The following is a 20414-nucleotide window of genomic DNA, read 5'->3' on the forward strand; positions in this document are numbered from 1 at the left end:
AAGGGATACAAACATAATACTTTTTCTTTTCATGGGATTTGTTCACAATAGGAAAATTATAGAATATTTCTTTACTATTTAATGTTTAATATTTTCTTTATTTATACCATTTATGATTCATATTTTTTTCTCTTTTGTTTTTTATTGTACAGTAAAGCCATTATCAGTCTCATACATCAGTCTGCTTTACATTCTCATAACAGAAATATATAGTCATAGTGTCCTTCTCCTCAGCTGTGTTCAGTCTATACATATTTAATGGCTCACTTAAGCCAAACCCCCTCAACACCACAGACGCACCACGCAGCCAACATTTCTCTGCCCTTTTGCATTTCTAGCTCACAGAGCCCTGCAGGGCTTTGAATGTAACGCTGTACACACACACACACACACACACACACACACACATGTACACTCACACATACTGTACACACAAGATTACAAGCACTTCAGAGGGCCAGCTGCCTGCTAGATTAAAGGAGAAGCTCAGTGCCCTAAAATGAAGCTCTAGACTATGGACTATGAGAATGAATTCCTGTCGAACAGAGAGGACAGAGATGGGAGAGCAGTTTTCCTCTTTAATTGAAGCTCTACCAGCTAATCTCATCCACAACTGAAAAAAAAACACTCTATTATACATATCCCCTATGTTGCTATGGCAACCATAAGAGTATTTTTACAGTATGCTTGGTTGTGATAAAAGCCTGCCTATGAGAGATAATTGGTATGAAAATTATTCCTCAGCTTATAACAGCTTATACCACACAGCTCTTTAAGCTACCTCTGAGTTATGAAGACACAGTCATCTGATATTCAAAAGTGTTGTGTTATTACTGGATTTCATATTCATACACATTGATTGTTGCTGTTGTGCACAACAAGGCTTGTTGTTTAAAAATTTAAAAACTGCTCCTTCGATTCATTTAGTGTTTCACAGCTGATTCTGAACACATTATTTTGGCCTACTGTTCACACTAGACATGAGTTTTTCCACAACCAGTAACTGAGCTTTTTGAAAACAGTCCACTGCACTGAGTGTATAAATCTGAGTGTATATGAGAAAACAGAAAACTGAGCTTCTGAAAATGATGACATACAAGTAAACCTGCTCAGACAGGATCAGACAGGATGGGGCTGTGTGACAGCAACAAAACAACTTTCTGTTACTTTCATCTCTCTCCATAATCACTATTTTTAAATGTCAACATAGTCAATTACACAGCTCAGCTTGCTATTAAGCTGTATTTATACGGACTTTGTCAGACAATTTTTTGGTCATAAAATATTTGATTGACTTGATTCAACGTCTCAGCACAGCAGCGCAGGAAGGACTGTTTGTCTGATTCACAGGTAGTATTTATAGGACTTGATCATATTGATATTTCTGCTCATGCAGATGACTGATAACAGCAAATGTGTAAAGAAAAGCTAAATTGTGAGTTTGGCTGTATTAAACAGTGTAGCTGTGACTCAGCAGAGTAACCAGGCTGTGATGGACACCAACTGAGAGAATATAAAGAAGAAAAGATTTTGTTTTTCTCTCTTTTCAGGCAATTTTCTTTAAAAAAAAAAATCTGAAAACACACAAATCATTTTTCCCTGGTAAACAGCCTTTTGAAATTAAGCAGGCTTAACATGGGCCTACTGGTTTAAATCCCAGTCATTAAGTGTGATGTCCAGTATTTTCTCAGTGGAATTAACCTGTTAGTGTTACAGGGCTGTGGTGCCTGATTAAAATATTACTGTAGGAGAGAAACATTAGCAGTGACATGTTAGCAAGGAACACTTACAGTCTTGCAGGATCTTTGCTGGTAGTCCAACGTAAAGCCACAGGGAGACAGAAGCAGGATTATATGACTGTTAATCATATTAGAGACATGTAGACATACAATATATACACTTTAATAATCCTATGTTATAACTTTGCATGTTACTATCTATGTGATAGCTTATGGGTAGGTCGTATATGGTCATATGGAAGAAAATATCTATATTAGTTGTTACATAAATGAGAGAAAGTACAGTGATCTATTGATTGAAACAGAGAAACGACGGTTGAGGACTCACCTGTAGGGAGTTTCCATATCATAGAGAAGAGAGAGAAAGCACACACATTATGGATTAGATTATACATCAAATACACTAATACAGTGTAATATTGTGTATCTGTGGAGAAAATAATCAATCAGAGATAAAAATCATTTTTAAAGCGTTATGTGCTGCACAGTGAAATGTTGCTTTCTGTGATGTCAAAGGAGATACCACTGTTACAGAATGTTTCAGTGAGAAATATACTCTGAGGTAGTATCTGAGGCATAGTGAGTTGATTCAATGTGTGTCAGTGAACACTTAGCTATGTGGTGTCATTTTTGGAACTTTTCACAATTGGCACACTGTACATGATTACTATATCTAGCTTATATTTACCTGCTCATTTTGTCATTTTTGTGCTGAATATGATGAGGCTGTTTCAAACTTGAAACCAAGCCTGAATAAAATACACAAGGATCTGACAATGAAGTGAGCTGACACATGCTTTCCTTTCTGTGAATATTAGGTGACTTTGAGTGTGATGCAACGGAGCACTAATAAGAAGCCACTCGACTGGAGCACGAGGTAATTAGAGTTAAAGGAGAATTTGACGAAACATACATTTACTGTGATGGATTATCGTGTTCTGTGGTAGTTGCTTTTCATTCAGAACGAGACTGAAATACAGCCAATAGCTTCTTCTTAAGGGAGACATGCTAATAGTAATAGCAGTGATACAGAACTGCCAGGCTGTTTGTGAGTTAAACCTCCTCCCCACTGACACACAAGAACACACACACACACAATAATGAAGCAACCCTGTGTCAGGAGTTTGACCTTGTGCTTGTGTGGCAGTTACGGATGAGTTGAGCTGTGTGTGCACATATGCATGCTTACATCAATGTTATTATGCACTCATATTTTTAGTCACGTTTTGATCCTGTTTATAACGATTACTGTGTTTAGACCTATTTACTGATTTAAAATAGTATTTATCATATGCCCCTTAGATATTATGTGTGTGTGTACGTGTGTGTGTTTGTCGATGTCCTGTAGGGATGTGTGGAAAGCACTCATCAATAAAGGTCAAGAGTGCAGTTTGCTGTGAAGCAGATAAGGAGACACAAAGAGAGGAGGGGGGTGGGGCCTCTCTCTCAGGAGCATGTGCTGCCTTAGTTAGCTCTGACAGAAGGCTATCAAGGAAGAGTCATTAGAGCATGTCATGGAGCATTATTTTGCACTACCACACTGTGATGATGTGCACTGCAAAGCTGAAAAATGGATCACTATTGATAACTAAATCTGATTGGTAATGTTTCCATAAGGACACTGCATTACCTGCTGTCTGATAATAATATCTGCCTCTGTGGAGGTGTATAAATTGAGACATTTGGAGAATTTGAATCAAACCAAGTTCAGTTGTCATAGAGGCATCCTTTTATTCTTTAGCATACTTTTACATAGATATGGACGCAGACAGTTTTTCATTTAAGCAATTCTATAATTTGCAATTTGCACTAAAAGTGATAAAAACTATTAACTAAGAAATTGTTGTCTTTCATGTAGTATGTGAGTTTGGTCTATCTTTACACACCTAGAAATGACCAACCCATTATATTTACGCTTTGTCAGAAATAAATAGAATCTTTGACAGTCAGTTTATCAGAGTGTTGCGAATACATTAAGGAGAGGTCACTGGGTTATAAGGCTATTATACAAATGGTCTCTGTAAGGCAGGGTGTGTGCATGTGTGTGTGTATCAGATCAATAGAGCATCATAAGTCCAGGGTTGAAAGGTCAGGCTTATAAAAAAAACAGAGTGAGATGGCACCATAGGGGGGCAGAGAAATAGAAGACTGAGCAGCTGACAGCTGACTGCTGTGGTTGTGTGTGTGTGTGTGTGTGTGTGTGTGTGTGTGTGTGTATGTGTGTGTATGTGTATGAGTGCAGTTGTGTATGGAACATATAAGACAGGTGTCCTTGGGCCTCTCTCGGTATCAAATCATTTTTCATTGTACAATTGCGAGCCATTTGGCATCATTCATCGTTTCTGTGAAAAAGGAATGTGTGTGTGTGTGTGTGTGTGTGTGTGTGTGTGTGTGTGTGTGTGTGTGTGTGTGTGTGTCTGTCTTCTCAGTAAAAAAGGAGTGTGTGTATTGAGGGTAAGAAAAGAGAAAGAGAAGGCAAGACTTTCCCTTTCTCCTTTGTGCCTTTGTTCCCAATTCCCGCAGGAATCCATTTAACAGCAGAATCCAGGCCTTTTTACTCATCATAATGGACGAGTATGAGGATATGTGTGATTGTGTGTGTGTGTGTGTGTATTTTGGGATTATATCTATATAATATAGGAGTATGTGCATGTTGGAATCAATGAAGACCAGAAGTGGCAAACTAGATATGAGACAGTCTATTCTCATGAAAACCACATGTTAATGTGATCACTGCTAAAGCTCCTGCAATACACATTATGGTTTCATATTTTAAAATGGAATGCATAACATGCCTGGGAAACAGTGCAATTTCACAGAACTTAAATGCAAATTATAATTCATTTTCTAAAGGCTTTTCCCCCTAAAAACGCACCAGCACTTGTATATGATTCTGCTATTTCATTGAATAATAAGAGGTGTGATATTTAAATTCTTTTTATTTTTGGTTACTTTAAATTTGAAAGGAAAGAAAATGCTGAATGAAGGTTCATTCATTCATCCATCCATTTATTCAAAGGACCTATCTAAACCCTGCAATGCTTAATAGCAGATTGGTGAAATAAAATATGTATTTTCCAAATTCTTGTCTCTTATGTGTCTTATTAAGGTATATGCAGACTATATATCAAACAAACATTTATTTTTGAGTGTTTTATAGTGAAATGTCCGTCTCTTTTCTCTTCCTGTAAAAAATGTAAATATATGACTCATCCTGAACGTGGGGGCACATACACACATGATTTGGTGACCAGCTGACCCCCATTATGTAAAACCACACTTGACCATCATCCCATGTGTCATAGTAGCTAATAAAAGACTATCATTATGGTCTAATTTGTTAATTTCTCCTTTATCCTCCTCCTGTGACATTGCGGGTGAGGAAGGTGTAGATGGACACTGCACTATATCTCACTATAGCTCTGTGTCACTCCAGATTTTCTCAACCATGCACATTTTTGAGTGATCCAATCAAATCTGAAGGATCCCTCAAACCCCTACCCACATATCTATTTTACCTGTAAATATGTCACATTATTGAAGCTAAAGACGCTCTAACTGCCGTTTCACTGTGACTTCTAAATAAGCATTTTCCAAGATCCAATGCAGATTTCCAATGCAGCAGAGGCCAGTATACTCTACCCTTTAATATACAGTACCAGTCAAAAGTTTGGATACGCTATCTCATTCCAAAAACATTGGATCCTACTATTTCTATAATGCAACTTGGTAGCATCTTTCCATACCTGGTAAATGCCTACATCTTTCAAACTTCACCATTCACCACTTCACCAAGTTAGTAACGCAGGCTTTCTGTTATTGGTTTAAAGTCTACAAACACAAGTTCAGATGATGATGATGATGATGATGATGTCATCAGGGTGATTTTCTTTGACAAAGCTCTCCTCAGAGCCATGGATGATATTATACAACTGTTTTCACAGGCTGAGCAGGACTCCTCATGACAAGTGATCTTTAGTTGTAAAACCATTGCAGTGCCCCTTTACTAGCTCAATTAACCTACCATAGGAAATGTTTCTGATTGATCCTATTATACAATATTTAATGTTAGCGGTGATATGGTTGATGTTTGGAGATCTAACAACAAATTTAAAAAAAAAAACATTAAAAAATGTTGCCTTGTCAAGCACAATCCCTCCATTTAAAGAAAGTCTTTACCTGCTCTACCCCACAATTCACTACAAAGAGGAAAGTGACATCACTGACATCACTGCACAGGATGTTCTACTGCAGCTCTCTTCTTGATAGTACCATAAAGCCTGCACAGTTTGACAGAACAGCTGCAGTGAAAAGTGCAAACTGTCAGTGCTCACATCCAGTGTGACTACATAAAAACATTGTTCCCAAAATCGATTTGCGGGGCAAATAAGAATATTAAGGACCTATTGATAACCGAAATGAATTATCGGCTAGCTTCAGGATTAACCGCATTCATGTGGGTGATGGTATGGCAGTTCACCATGTTGAGTTGAAGTGGATCTGATGACTGCTGAGCGACTTACGGTCTTGTGGGACTTCGATGGGTGCTGCCTCGTGCCACAGTAGTATCAGTAATGACATGAGAGCCAGGGCCGCATGCCCGCCCTGCCCCAACATCTCTCCCCCTCCGATTGGCCGGCCTCGCCCCTCACCTCTCCTGACTGGCTAGATGCTTCTCCTGACAGCCGCCCCGAGGACCTGTGAGTATAGATACAGGGACAGATGGTAAGAAAGAAGGCAGCGTAGTAGACCGTACAGTAGATGTACAGTATAAACTCATTTTAGCACGTGTGTGTATGTGTGTGTGTGTGTGTATGTATGTGAATGTGTGGCTGTGTATATGCATTCTGGCACGAGAGAGTGTGTCGACTCTGGCCTATATTCACAGCTGAGTCCCTGTGTGGCTCCCTGGAGAGAGCAGCCTAGAAACAAAGCCAGGAAGAAGCTCTGCAGCAGTGATTCTTAAAGTGGGATCAGGCTCCAAACACACAAATGCTGCTTCACTGGGAGCCAGAGACAAAGCAGAATGTGGAGCATATTAAATTATTATATTATATATTATAATTTTGTTAAAGAATTGATCATCATGGCTGTTGCAGGCATCATTGTCATCATTCAACCACTGGCATCTCACTAGCGTCTTTGTTACGATGCACATCTTTTTATCTCTTATCGTCTTCTCTTTACTGTGTTTTGCATCTTTTGTCTTCTTGTCTTAACTTTATCTTAGTTTAGTCTTGCTTTTGGTTTGTTTTGGCCAGCTTTGTTTGTGTTGCAGTGACAAATGAGGTGCATCATCCACTGTATTTGGCCCTTAAATCTCACCAAAAAGCCCCCCCTTCTGTCATGTTTAAATCTTCTCCCTTTCCAGTATTGTCTCAGGAGATTTGTTGGGCAGCTGACTGTCAAAATCCATTTCACATTTAAATGCAAAGTCAATTCTTCTTCCACAGATCAGGGTCAGAAAAGCCAGGTTCCCTTTTTGCAGTCCTGATTTGTGCTACTTCAACTCCATCCATACCAAGTTTCATTGCATTTTACCCAAATTAGGATTTTTAAGCCTCAGTAACTGGCAAAGATGGTAGCGAATGGTAAACCTCTGTAAAAAAGCTGCAGATTGACTCTGCAGGAACTTACAAAAACAATGACAGTACATCCATGTTTTTCCAAACTGTTCTGTCTGCCTCGTTATTCAGCTGCCAGCCCACCAGCCAGAGCTTTCTAATTTACTCCCCACCAACTCCACATGACAGCCAGGTCTGTGTACTGGCAACCATACCAGGACCTCCTGCCCACTGTTAATCCCTGTCCCACATGCTGCCATCCGCCCACCAGGATCAATCCTCCACTCTGCTTCAAATCACACCAGAGCTCAAAGCTATGACAACAGGATAAGCTAAAAACAGGTGTGAGTGTGGGAGTGGGTGTTTACCATAAGGTCACTATTTCAAGTCTCCAGTAAAAATAGGTCTGTAAATTTATGCTAAAATTTGTCTAAAATGTCTAAAAGGACTGAGATCCTTCATGTAAAATGGTAAATATGAATGCAGTAACAATGATCAAATATGTAGTATGATTCCAAAAATATATTCATTTGGAAAGATAGAGGAAACAATACATTCTTCCTTTTACACATGAAAAGTTCAGCATTTGCCAGTTTTGTTCTAATTTTGAGTTGTCTTTAACATCTGGCCAGGAAGATGAAAATTAGCCTGCTATGCTAAAGACCAATTTATGGTAACCGTAGACAGTTACAGACTTGCATGTGGACATCTGGACATACATGCCCTTCTATACATTCTTAAATTGCAGGTCTGCGCATGCAGTAGTAACTTCGTGACAACATGAAGAAGAGTTCCTTTGTTTGTTGTACTTTGCAGAATAACAAGAAAAAGTTGAAAAAAGACAGTTGTGTGTGCTACAGCCCAATGAGAACAGGACTGAGGATGGAGAATACAGTACATACATACAATATACAAAGCGAGCATCTCTAGTGCATGCACAGTCGGTGCACTTGTAGTGCATACAGTTCACTTGGTCACAAACTTTAGGACAAACCTCACGGACATGGGCAGAGGATGAAATTTACATCACACAGACTCACGCAGAGGCAGAAACTATGATTTGGCCTTAACTCTGACTCATTTACAGTTGTTTCTGATTTGTGTTGATTAATAGCATTGTCCCTGACAAATAAACACATGAATCAAACCAAACTGGCTGCTGTTCAGCAAGAAGCAGGTTAAAAAGGAATTAGGATAATTCTTACAATGCTAATGCAAAATGTTTCACTCACATTATAATATCAAAAATGGACACAAATGGACCACAAACACACATTTCAGGGTTGGTCTTTATCTCTTTAAACTATGAGCAATGAAATTACAGACCGATTTCACAGCAGAGGGGACACAACAGCTTTTTGGCCTCAGGGCAGTAGTCAGATTTCACCCAAAACCTGCAAACACCTTCCCCCCCTCCCACCCCTCCCACCCCCAACACACACACACACACACACATTATGCATTAACCATCTGGTGGTATGTCAATCCAACACTATTCAACTAAATAGCTAATCTGCCCCTGGGGAGCTAATACCCCAGCATTGGCTTGCATGAGGTGCCAATCATACACACATACACACATACACACACACACACACACACACACACAAATAGGGAAGTACAGTACACCCTCATCCCACTCACACACATAAAAAGCACACATATCTGCAGTCCAGCTGTTCTGAAACCTGACCAGTATCATCCTATCTCAGTTAATTACTAGAATTGTCAGTACACACACACACACACACACACACACACGCACGCACACCCACACGCTCACACACACACACACAGCAGAGAAGAACAGTAGAGGGAAGGGATTAGGAAAAGAGCATGCCATACAGTCATATATGAGCCTTAAGACAGAAATCTGCTTTGAATTACAGATCTATTCCCAGAAGCACAGAAATGGAACGAAAGAGAAATCAAGATAAAAAGGAAAGAAGAAAGAGAGAGAGAGAGAGAGAGAGAGAAGGGCAGAGAAGAGGTAATGGAAGTGAGAGTGAAAGCTCTGAAATAGGTCAGTGTTTCTCTCCATGTGTGTGGAACTCTCTCAAACACTGCAGTGCATTATAAATGATAGCACAGAGTGATACACTGAGGCTGAGTGCACAGCAGGCGACAAAAAGGGTCAGTGAACGTCACATACTACATATTACATATTAACTTGCATGGCAGTCGAAAATAGCAGCTATACTGCTGGCTGCATAAACCTATTTTATATGGTTTGTGCATATGGTGTATATGGTTATGTCCAGCTATTTTTACACAAATGTTGGAAGAATCCTGTGACACAAATTGCAGATGAATTTTCAAGCTCTAGAGCTGTCTTAAATGCTTACACATTTGTCTTAAATGAATATTTAGATAATTTGGGGAATACGCTTACAGTATTTGCTTTGGAAGACTATTTCTTGGCTGGGTGCAGGGATGTCCTGGAGTCTTGTTGTGAGGTGACAGGCAACCAGTGGGGATTCAGGGAGGTCACTGTACCTGGCCAAGAAATAGCCCCCCTACATAACCCCCTGTTAAACCACATCTTCTCATCTTCACACTTCACTAACATGTTAATTAGTGAGCTTTAGAGGATGGTATATGACAGTGGTGTCATTCCTCTCATCTAACTCTCAGCAAGATAGCGAATAAGTGTAGTTCCCAATATATGAAACTCAGGTATCACATCAGTACTAGTATTGAAACATTTTAAATGGTACCCAGCACTAAAAATGACCGAGACTGATGAGGATGCTGAGGAGTTGCACCAAAGACACACCAGCCAATACAACAGAAAGTGATCATAAACCTGGGGAAAGTTCTATCTAGCAGCAATTTTAATTAATAAAGCTGTTAGAATTATTTATTGAGCTGTAATGGATGTGATTATATGAGAGGAGTTTCTAATATGATGACCACTCCCAGTTACATGAGTGGAACAGAATACTGGAACCACCATGTAAAAAAAAAAAATTCCAATTCCATTCCAATCTAGAACCTGACAATCTGTCCTATGAAGCTCAAAGTTAGTATATAACTAACAGCTAGTTTGAAGATGAGTATAAAGCTAGGCTCAATATACTGTATTTTTTTCTGTAGTGTCTAATATGGATTTCAACAGTTTAGCTCATCTAGTCATCATACCCAAAGGTGAGGTTTTACAGTACAGCTATGAAAACAACATCATGTGAATACAGCTGGTTTAAAGCAGGAGATTTGAAGGGATTTGTGGGAACGGGTGAGAGATGTGAAATGTGGATGACAGGTGGGTCAAGGCCTTTTGATTTATTGACTACAATAGAAGCTTTAATTCTGAGGTTTAAACATCACACACAGAGAGAGGCAATGTCAAGGTCCAAAGCTGGCAGCAGATTGACTTTCTGGCACAAGGGTATATATTGATTCACTCATGCATCCACAGACAGACTGAGGTTGCTCCATATCAACAACAATATTTTCCAGATGGTTTCCACAGGGCAATCTTCCCTTCCACTTTCTGTAAAATTAGCCTAAAACGCCTATCCAAGGCATACCTAAAGTGAATTGAAAGCTGTTCTTGAACCATTAGGAGTACATGCATGATTTGGTTGTGGCTTTATAGAAACCACAAAAGCTGCATATGGAATTTCACTGACTATTTGAAGCGCCAGTCATTGGCAGAATCGGTTCCTATTGGCTCGGTCTTTACACGAAAGAAGAGGGGCAGGCACTTACTTTCAACGTGGACTCTCATTGGCTATTGTAGGCTGTGGACAGGACATGGAAGCCCCTATTGGGTCAAGTGAGGTGTAAATCGAAAGGTCAGAGTGCAGCCAACATTATGATACTGAGATGTAGCTAATATTTACATGCTAACTCAAGTTATGATTATGATAACCTTTGCCAGTGTAACAAGACCATTTTTGTCAGAGTTGTATCAGTCAGTGGAGTAATATGAGGCTTCATAGGTGAGTAGCATGAATTTTGTAATTGTTTGTTTGTTTGTTGGTGGTCTAACAGAGGCATTGATTTTACCTGCTGTTGTGACTGTATCTTGAAATTGTTTGCATCAATAGAATCACAAGAACTTAGCTTTCCAAAGATGTGTCGCATGAGTACCAACTTAAAGATAGAAGTCGTGTACATAGCATAGTTGTGCCCGTGGGCGGGTCATCAGACCATTAAGGGGTTAATGGTTTCATTTTTAGGGGGTGACTTGGGTGGTGCACTCACCTACAGTTTATAACAAAACTGAGTACACCCCTGGCTGATATCACTACAATATTGATTAGTTACAAACCCTGTCTATTTAATACACTTTAAATTTGCTTTTAGACAAAACCCAAGAATAATTAAGCCAATCCATTTGAAAAACAGAATGTTTGACTAATTAAACTATAATAAAAGGTCCATATTTAAGAACAAATTGCAACAAAAGTCAGCACACCCTTCATTAGTGAGATGCGATTCTTTTATTTTTTAATATTTAGTACGCCGGCCTTTTCTTTTAATGACAGATTGGATCCTCCTGGGTATGGATGATAACAGTCTACAACAAATCTGTGGAGAGACGTTCTGCCATTCTTCACAGATGATTATTTTCAGCTGCTCTTTGCTGGAGGGGTTTTGTTGCTCTACCTTTCACTTCAAAATAATCTAAAGGTTTTCTGTTGGATTCAGGTCAGGGGACATACTTGGCCAGGTCATAGCTTTCACTTTTTTCTTCTTTAAAAACTCTTGTGTGATTTTTGCAGTGAGTTTGGGATCATTGTCATGTTGGAAAATTCCTCTCTTGCCAACCTTCCTGAGATTGGGAGTCATCTTTTCATTCAATATTTGGGTATACAAACTTGTATTCATTGTGCCACCTGTAAATGTCATCTCCCCTACACCTTTTGCACTCATGCAGCCCCATATCAACACACTCCCACCTCCATGTTTCACGGTCACCACTATACAGTCACTGTGGTAGTCCTGGCCAGGTCCACGCCAAAAATGCTGGATCCCATCTAATCCAAACTAATAGATTTTGGTTACATCTGACCAAGGAACGTTCCACCAGCATTCATCAGGCTTCTTTTCATGTCCTTTGGTAACGTTTAATCTTGCCGTTTTGTGCCATTTTGTGACCAACGGGAATCAGCTTCTGCTATGACAGACTACACAGGATAAAATGACAGTTTATCGTGTTCAATGCCTATTTTCATTCCTGACACCCCATGTCTGACAAATCTATTGAGCTGATATTGTCCAGGCTTTAGACGCCTCTCAGTCAAGTATATCACCAGCAGGTGGAGAGAAGTTGCTGGCAACTCCAAGTGTATTGGAGGAGACATATGGCCAGGGACCATATAGTATCAAATCAGGGAAAACGGGTCAACACTCATTTTTAAGCTGGCACTAGTTGATGTTGTTTCAAGGGCCCAGTTTAAGGGCAATCAACAGCTGTGCCCTTGCTCGGTAGCAGTCATGAGGAATTGGGACACTCCTGGTCATCATGGCAGTAGCTCAGAGAGTGAGAATTTTACAGGGTAGTCTGGGGGACACAAATGCAGCACTGGGCTGGCAGGTTTGGTTTGGCTGGCTGCTCTGATAGTGTGGAAGTGTGCACAACTGTAAGTTGTGTCACATTTCTAGACGACCTAGCTTACATACTTTGGTTTACACATACTAGGACAGCACACACACACATAAGGTGACCTAATAGACCAGCCAAAACACAACCAGGTCAGAGTTACCTTAGTTTGGCCTAAGGTCCAGAACATCACGTGCACATTACCATCACACTCACAAACACACACACACACACAAGTACACAAGTACTTCGCCTAACATTGCATTAATGGGTGAAGCTGTTGGAAATGAAATGGATGGAATTTCATCTGGCCTCTCCCTTCTGCCTCTCATGCTACAGGCTCCAACAGAAACAGATTGGCCTGGTGCAGGCTATTTCTAAAATGAGCTTGTTAATTTGTATGTTGTGTATACAGTATGTTTTGTATCATGTATCAGTGAGCACTGCTTAGTGACCTTCGATGAGTTTTGCCAGAAGCACGCTTAGAGTGGAAATCATGACACAGAAAGATTAAAATGTTAACCTACTTCTAAAAACTGCAGGGAATTAACATAATTTGCTAAATGAGACTGTTAAGAAAACTGGTATTTGAATATGATATGACTTCTTCCATTATTTAAGATGAGAGGGCGATTTCTGTAAGAAAGCCCTGTCATTAATATGCACTTAGACTACCGATTATTTTTTATCATCATGCCTCTTTACTGTGAAGTCTATTGGAGTAAATTACATTTCGCCCTCCTGACAGGCCAAATGTAGAATGAATCAATTAATCTTAAGACTGATTTTCTTATCATAGCCTTCACAGGTTATTTGTTTCATAAGAGGAACCGCTTAAAATGCAAGAGCTAAAAAAAATCCTCACTGTTAAATGAACTGTGAAGCATGATTGGCATGACTGAAGCATGATTATTACATCTGCAAACTGACTGACTGAAAAGACTCTGCTCTTTGAAGAGTAACTCTTTTCCTGTAGATCAGATATTGTAGAATATATACAAACACATTTTTACAGATGTTACGGTAATCTCCTCTTTAAGCATGTGTTATTACAAATTAAATTAATTGCTGTGCTTCCTCTTTGTCCATGCCGCGGAGAGCATACACATTCAGTTATGCCCATCCCCAACCCAGTACACACTTACACACAAACACAGTCTTTGTACCAATTGCCATTATTCCATTGTTCTCAGCACTAGGGGAATCCATTAGAGTGATTTTGGATGGTGCTCAGTGATAATGGTGCTCTTCTGGGACAAACATAGTGGAGACGGGACTGAGGAGGTGAAATGTTTTTCATGTAGATTTGGAGGGTGCATTTTAGTGTGTGTAAACATATTCCAAAACTGGAAAATCCCTCATTTCACACAATCCCATTTAATGATTTTGTGTGTAATTGTGCATGAAGTGCTTGTATGAATTTTAATGCCCATGCCTGCAAACGGAGCAGGTTTGTATCTTTATATGTACAGAGGCCCTCCCTGTGTTCAGTGGACTGCTTTATATTAGCGTGATGCTACAGCTTCAAACATCAAGGGTACATCCACAAATTAATATTTATGTAGATGATGGGTTATTATTCCTACCGGACCTTCACAACTCTCTAAAAGAATGCATATAACATTTTATTATAGAATTGTTAAGTTATAAAATTCTTCCATGTCCAAGGTAAACACTTGTCACAAGGCTAATTTCATGTGTGGTGGTGATTTGGACCTGAGAGTCCCACCATTAGTTACACAATGTTAGTTTTTTCTCCATAACTGATATGAAGCATTCATGTGCTGGTGGTGTTGAATGACAGTGTGTTATTCAGACGTTGTTTCTATTCCTAGAAGATGAACAGTAAATGACATAGTAAACCTGCATAACATTTAATCCCATTCCTAATATTTTAACTGCTGCTACCCTAATGAACAGTAATGATTTTTTTCATTTAAACTTTTAGCATTTTCACAGCCATTTATTGAAAAAATTCCATCCAAAATATTTACAGAACAGTCCGTAATGAATCAGTTTCTGTCTTTTCTTGCTGCAAAAGCTTGTTCTAAAAACAAATACTGTACATTTCTCCTGACAATTTTTTTTTTTATTTCTCTGAGGCAGTGGCAACGCTGGAGGCATAATACATAAACTGCCCCTTCAACCGTTTCTCTGACCTCTAAATATACCCTCAACACAACATCACCAGATCTGTTCTACTAACACCCCAAAAATAGTACTTCACCCATCACACACAATTACCCTCAGCACTCCACCACAGTCCTGTCATGGCTGCTGGGAGTACTGCACTCACACATAAATGTGTACAAGTAAGGCAGAAGTCACAGTAAATCACAAACTGGTGGAAAAGCAAAGCCCGAGACGGTAAAACACATACACATGACCACACCAGTCTTTCCTGCTGTATCCTGTTAGTTGGTGGCCCTTCCCTGCTGCAATCACAGCTGCTTCCACTTGAAAAGAGGAATACTTAAATGAATGAAAAACAATACAGAAAAACCTTTCTAAGGCTTTTCCACTCAGGACATGTTTGAGGCAATAGGCTTAATAAGTCACAAACAGCTTGATGTGTGTCAATAATGTGAGGCAGAAGACAGCCAAGCAGTGCTGCCAGTCAAGTACCAAAGTCTGAAGCTTGGTAATCATGAGCTGGATACTTGTTTTTCCTTTTAGGTGAGCTAAAGGTAAGGAAGAGCACAAAAAAGTGCAGACGCTATTTTGCTGCCAATACATAATCAATATTCCCAGTCACATACGAGAAACATTTCCATAACATCATGCTTACACTGTAAGACTTTACTTATGAGGTGAAGCAACCTCTACAGATGAATGAGAGTGAAAATGTCCTCTGCCTCATATGTGAGCTCAAGGAATATGTAAAAAACAAGGGAGGGATTGCTATGAATGTACATTATTAATACAGTAGTCTACTTAACAGAACTTACCTTCACTGATGTGCACACTTATCTTTTGCCTGTCTACCCACTCTGCCGTAACCGCTTAGCAGACCTGATGAGACATAAAGAGAAAATAAAAATATTAAAATCTCTTGAATTCTGTTGACCAAACAAATGGCGATGTAATGTATTGTGAGCATTCTGCCGGACTGTTCATTTATCAGTTTAAACAGAAAGCTTCTCACAAGGGTTGGACATATATGGAATCAGTGTTTCTCCAAAGATATTATGTTAAACAAGCATATTGAATGTCTGTGGTCATATCAGAGGTTGTAGGTTATAAGTTAGACCATGGTATAATACAGAATATGTTTAACTTGAGCCTGGTCGGCTCAAATTTGTTGTGCAAAGAGACACCATTGCAATAAAAGAAGTCTGAACAGACTACAGTCATATATGCTGATTTCTCATTAGTCTTTGTTAGCCTAAGCAGAGGAAGAAGCAGAAGATACAGCAGAGCAGACAGCAGCGCACACACGCCTTAGGACTGTCTGCCTCAGTGTTGTTTCTTCAACTGTGTGTTTATGCTTTCAAAGAGCTTGTCTGTACGCCAGCTACTGCCCTTAGGATCACAGGATGCTCTTTCCCTCTTTCTTGTTGTCCTTCTTTTCTGTGTTGCTGCTGCTGCACCTTCACACATACAAAGAAACTCACACAGTCTGCCTGGAGGACTGTAGAAAAGCCTGTATGAGAATATAAAATGCACACAGACACACACTGTGTTTGTGCTACAGTGACAAAAATACCCCAGTCAATACATTAAAACCATACTGTTACTTTACAAACTTATGATGATAAGTCAAATTATTTGAAGGCAACGTATTACTTATAGTAATAAGTCAATTTCAAGCATAAACATAATTGACTTTTGATTTTTAGACAGTTAAGTACAAATGTCCATCCTCAATACTGCACATCCACTGGGTGTAAAAAGATATAGATCTAGTAATGCACTTCAGAAAACAAATGCCTATTCAGCAAATGTCCCAAAGAATTGCTGAGAAACATGACTTCCTGTGTCTTTCAGTGTAGTTTAAGACAGATCACAATACATGTGTTGTAACTGAACTTGGTACTGATTGGTTTTCACAGCAACAGAATCATCAGCATCATCAGCAAAATGATTCTGTCGTCCATGGTTAAACCCAGTCCAGCAACGATTCCTGGTTTCTGTGTCTGGCAATGGTTGAACATTAACCTCTTTCACTCCCCAAGGACGCCGGTGTCCGCGGGTAACATTACTGTCTTTCAGAGGCTGTAGCTGACTCAGTTTTAAAACTACAATGAGAATACTGGTATCATATGAAACTAGGCAACCTAATCCATTGGAATCCATTGGTACCAACCATGTTATGCTAGCTTGTCAGGAAGGGGGCTAAATAACGCTCCAAAGTTAGGCTAAATTTTGTTGAGGGAAAAACTAGCATGGCTATTTTCAAAGAGGTCCCTTGACATGCCCACTTTAAGATAATCTCATGCAATTTTGGGCAAATTTGGGCAGTTTTTTGCATGCAGTGTAAATGTGCTATTTTCACCTATTCTAAAAATGGTCTATTTGAATATTTCTGCATACTGGGGTCCCTAAACCATCTTGGAATTGCATAAATTTGGTATGACTGGAAAGCTGAGACTCTTGTGCATTCAATGAGCCCAACTGTATTCATGCATGATGATGTTAGTCCCCATAGTAGCCATTTCATTGTAGTGTGACCATTTTCTCACCTCAGTGTATAAAATAACCTATTGTGACCTCTAGGATAATCACAGCCTCATGAAACGTAACAACCACAAACTAGAGAACTCAGGCATTCAGAGGATGTATGGCTTTCCTAGGTATATTGACAATAAGGGGATTTCTATGCACCATCCAATTGCTGAAAAATGCAATTCTTACAGAAATGTCCAAATCTGTCAAAAGTTTTTGATCTGAAATCACAGCATGAATTTTTCTATGGTGTTCTTCAAGGTCTCAGTGTCTTAAAGTGGTATTTTGAAGGGATTTTTGACCATTTTCATCAATTCTCGAGTGGTTAAAAATGGTTTTGCACCAAATCTGTATAGCAAAAGGTATCAACCCAAAAATTGATGAAACAACTTATGAGACATAACTGAGCATGGGAGTGGTCATCAAATACTTCCATCATGATGTTCTAAGCCCTTATACACTCTAAACTTTCAAAATTTGAATAGGTGCCTAACCAAAACACAATGTTCATTACAGATTCATTACTTGCTTTCAGATGGTGTATACCACTTGTATTTGGTATATACTGTTGACCTGCTATCTCCCCCTAAATATCCCCTGTCCCCCCAAAAAATGGGTCTATAGTAGGGGGGCGGGAGTGGAAGAGGTTAAAAAATAACAGTGTTCTCTGCTTGCATCTACTGAAGGCTATTTTGGGCTCATCTAAGTAACATGGGATGTTACAGCTAATTAAAGAGAACACTGAGCTGTAGACAATACAAACGTGCAACTGCTTTGATGTGGAAAAATCAGAGAAATGTTCCTTTAATGGATCCACATACTTGTAGCTCATAACTAATTCACAAGAGTAAGAATTGTTCAGAGTAGCTCACTTTACAATGAACTTTTTCATACAGTAGGAGTATAAATAAATTTATCATGTACACAGCTGTGTAGTAAAAAGCACATTCAGAGTGGTTGAACTTTTAAACTATCAGCCTTTATAAGCTATTGCATCATATTTAACTCGATCTGATGACTAAAGAGTTCATCCGTTGTGTATTTAAGCAACATATCCCCTCTGACTACAGTATGACACATATTGAACATCTGGGGAAGAAATGTTTAACTGGGTTAAGTGCATTGCCAAGGGGCACAGTAGTAGTATGCCCTACTTGAGGAGAATGTGTATGTGAGTAAGGCTGCAGTGCTGTGTAATAATGCTGAAACATACAATACAGACTCTCCTTGTCATCTTGTTTAGCAGCAGCACTGTACTGGGAACAGGCCTGAAGTTCTCAACCTTATCTGACTTCACCCCAACAACACTCTGTTTGAACTGACCTCGCCACTGCAGCAGCACAATATTCAAAAATGACAAAATATTTGAAATACGATGATTCTGGGTGCTGGTTTAAGGAGGGTTCATTGAGCAGAGGTTACTGGAGATTATAGTTAATGGACGGATTGCATAAGACATGCAGTGGTTACACTTAAAAACATTTAGTGTACAATGACTGTCACTGGAACCTTCAGCCTCTGCTACTCCACATTTTGATTGTTGCCTGTGTATTTGTGTGTAAATGGTTCCATAATGTACAGTTCTTTGTATGTGTGTTAATTACATTGATCTAAATCTCCAAAGCCTCTGTATGGATTCAGACACACTGTATTATATCCAATTACTGTACTTGGATATAATTTTGAAGTAGCTGACTTACTTGGGTCTTGAGTGTTTCAATTTTGTACTACATTAAATTTCTAACATTTGATGATGATCAGTTGACCAGACTACATATTATGTTATCTGTGATGTGTTTTGCTGGTTTTTGGTTGAATGGCTATTTCTAGCTACCACTTCAATCAGCCTGATCAGCAGGATACCCTCAGCCTATATGATCACCAGAGGGTCACCTTTAGCTTTATTTTTACACAGGACTGCTTTTTAGTCTTAGTTCTCAGGACCCAATGCTCTGTGTTTATAGTTATATTTCATAAGGGACTTTTGCAATCAGTCAGTTGAGTTAACTTACTGTACTTTTGTAATTACGTCTCAGCTGAGAATAAACACATAGTGAACACAATTATCCACAAGAGAGCTTGGATTGTAAAATAATGACTTACAGTGAATATGGTGAACTGAAGCTGAAAATACTGAGCAACATCTGATCTTAATTTGATTACAGCACATTAGTCATGCTTTGTAAATCTATCCTCAGATCTCAATAGATGGGACTTCTGTCAGAGTACAGATTGTCTTACTACATTACCACTGTATACATTATCTGCAAGTAGAATACTGACATCCTGAACCATCTATTCTATGCAATTTAGACATCTCCATTAAACAGGCATAAAAACAAACTCTTTAAGGAATCGCTTTCAAGGTGATATCCTTTTCAAGACCTTTGGTACAAAATATTTATATTGATGCAATGATTCATTCTTTTAATTTTATGATAGAATATTTCCCAAAATGCTGGAGTGTTTCTTTAAACTGAAACAACAGAAGAAGCAGTAGGCTGGCTCTGATTAAATAAAACATCCAGCAGTAAACACTGTTTCTACACAGGTTGTAAAAAGTAAAGACCGCACTTAATGTGTGAAGTGAATAAAGAAATGACTGATCCATCAAACACACCTCAGTGTAGCTTTCGCTGACCTGCTTTCACCAGCCTCATGGGACAATAAGGAGTGTGTATTCATGAGGTGCATGTGGGCACTTTGATGTCCAGTCTATCACCTGCTATTCCCTGCTGATCTATAACAGGTCTAGCACTCACCAATTCACTAATGACTGTCCCAGAGGCTCTGTGTGTGCATGTGTGTGTGTTATATGTACTGTACACCTCCATACATGAATATTATCACCCACCCCCCAACCTCCTATTCAGCCTCCAGCCATGGCCTTTTAAC

The 20414-nt window shown here is 39.2% G+C and overlaps 1 protein-coding gene across 11 annotated transcripts in view; it reads right to left on the bottom strand.

Moving 5' to 3' along the window:
- nfasca (neurofascin homolog (chicken) a) overlaps nucleotides 1-20414 on the bottom strand; it is a 144733-nt gene that overhangs the window by 59974 nt on the left and 64345 nt on the right. For 9 of the 11 annotated variants that reach the window (XR_006403086.1, XM_044349149.1, XM_044349153.1 and 6 more), the window contains 3 exons: nucleotides 15803-15866; nucleotides 6263-6437; nucleotides 1791-1808 (listed from right to left, as the gene is read on the bottom strand). Coding sequence is in view for 10 of the 11 variants with exons in the window: in XM_044349149.1 (XP_044205084.1) it covers nucleotides 1791-1808; nucleotides 6263-6356 (112 nt within the window). In the remaining variant the exon portion in view is untranslated. The remainder of the gene's footprint in view (nucleotides 1-1790; nucleotides 1809-6262; nucleotides 6438-15802; nucleotides 15867-20414) is intronic. The other 2 variants (XM_044349158.1, XM_044349150.1) reach the window with 1 other exon arrangement.

Source organism: Thunnus albacares, chromosome 4 (assembly GCF_914725855.1).
Source record: "Thunnus albacares chromosome 4, fThuAlb1.1, whole genome shotgun sequence".
Taxonomy (NCBI): Eukaryota; Metazoa; Chordata; class Actinopteri; order Scombriformes; family Scombridae; genus Thunnus; species Thunnus albacares.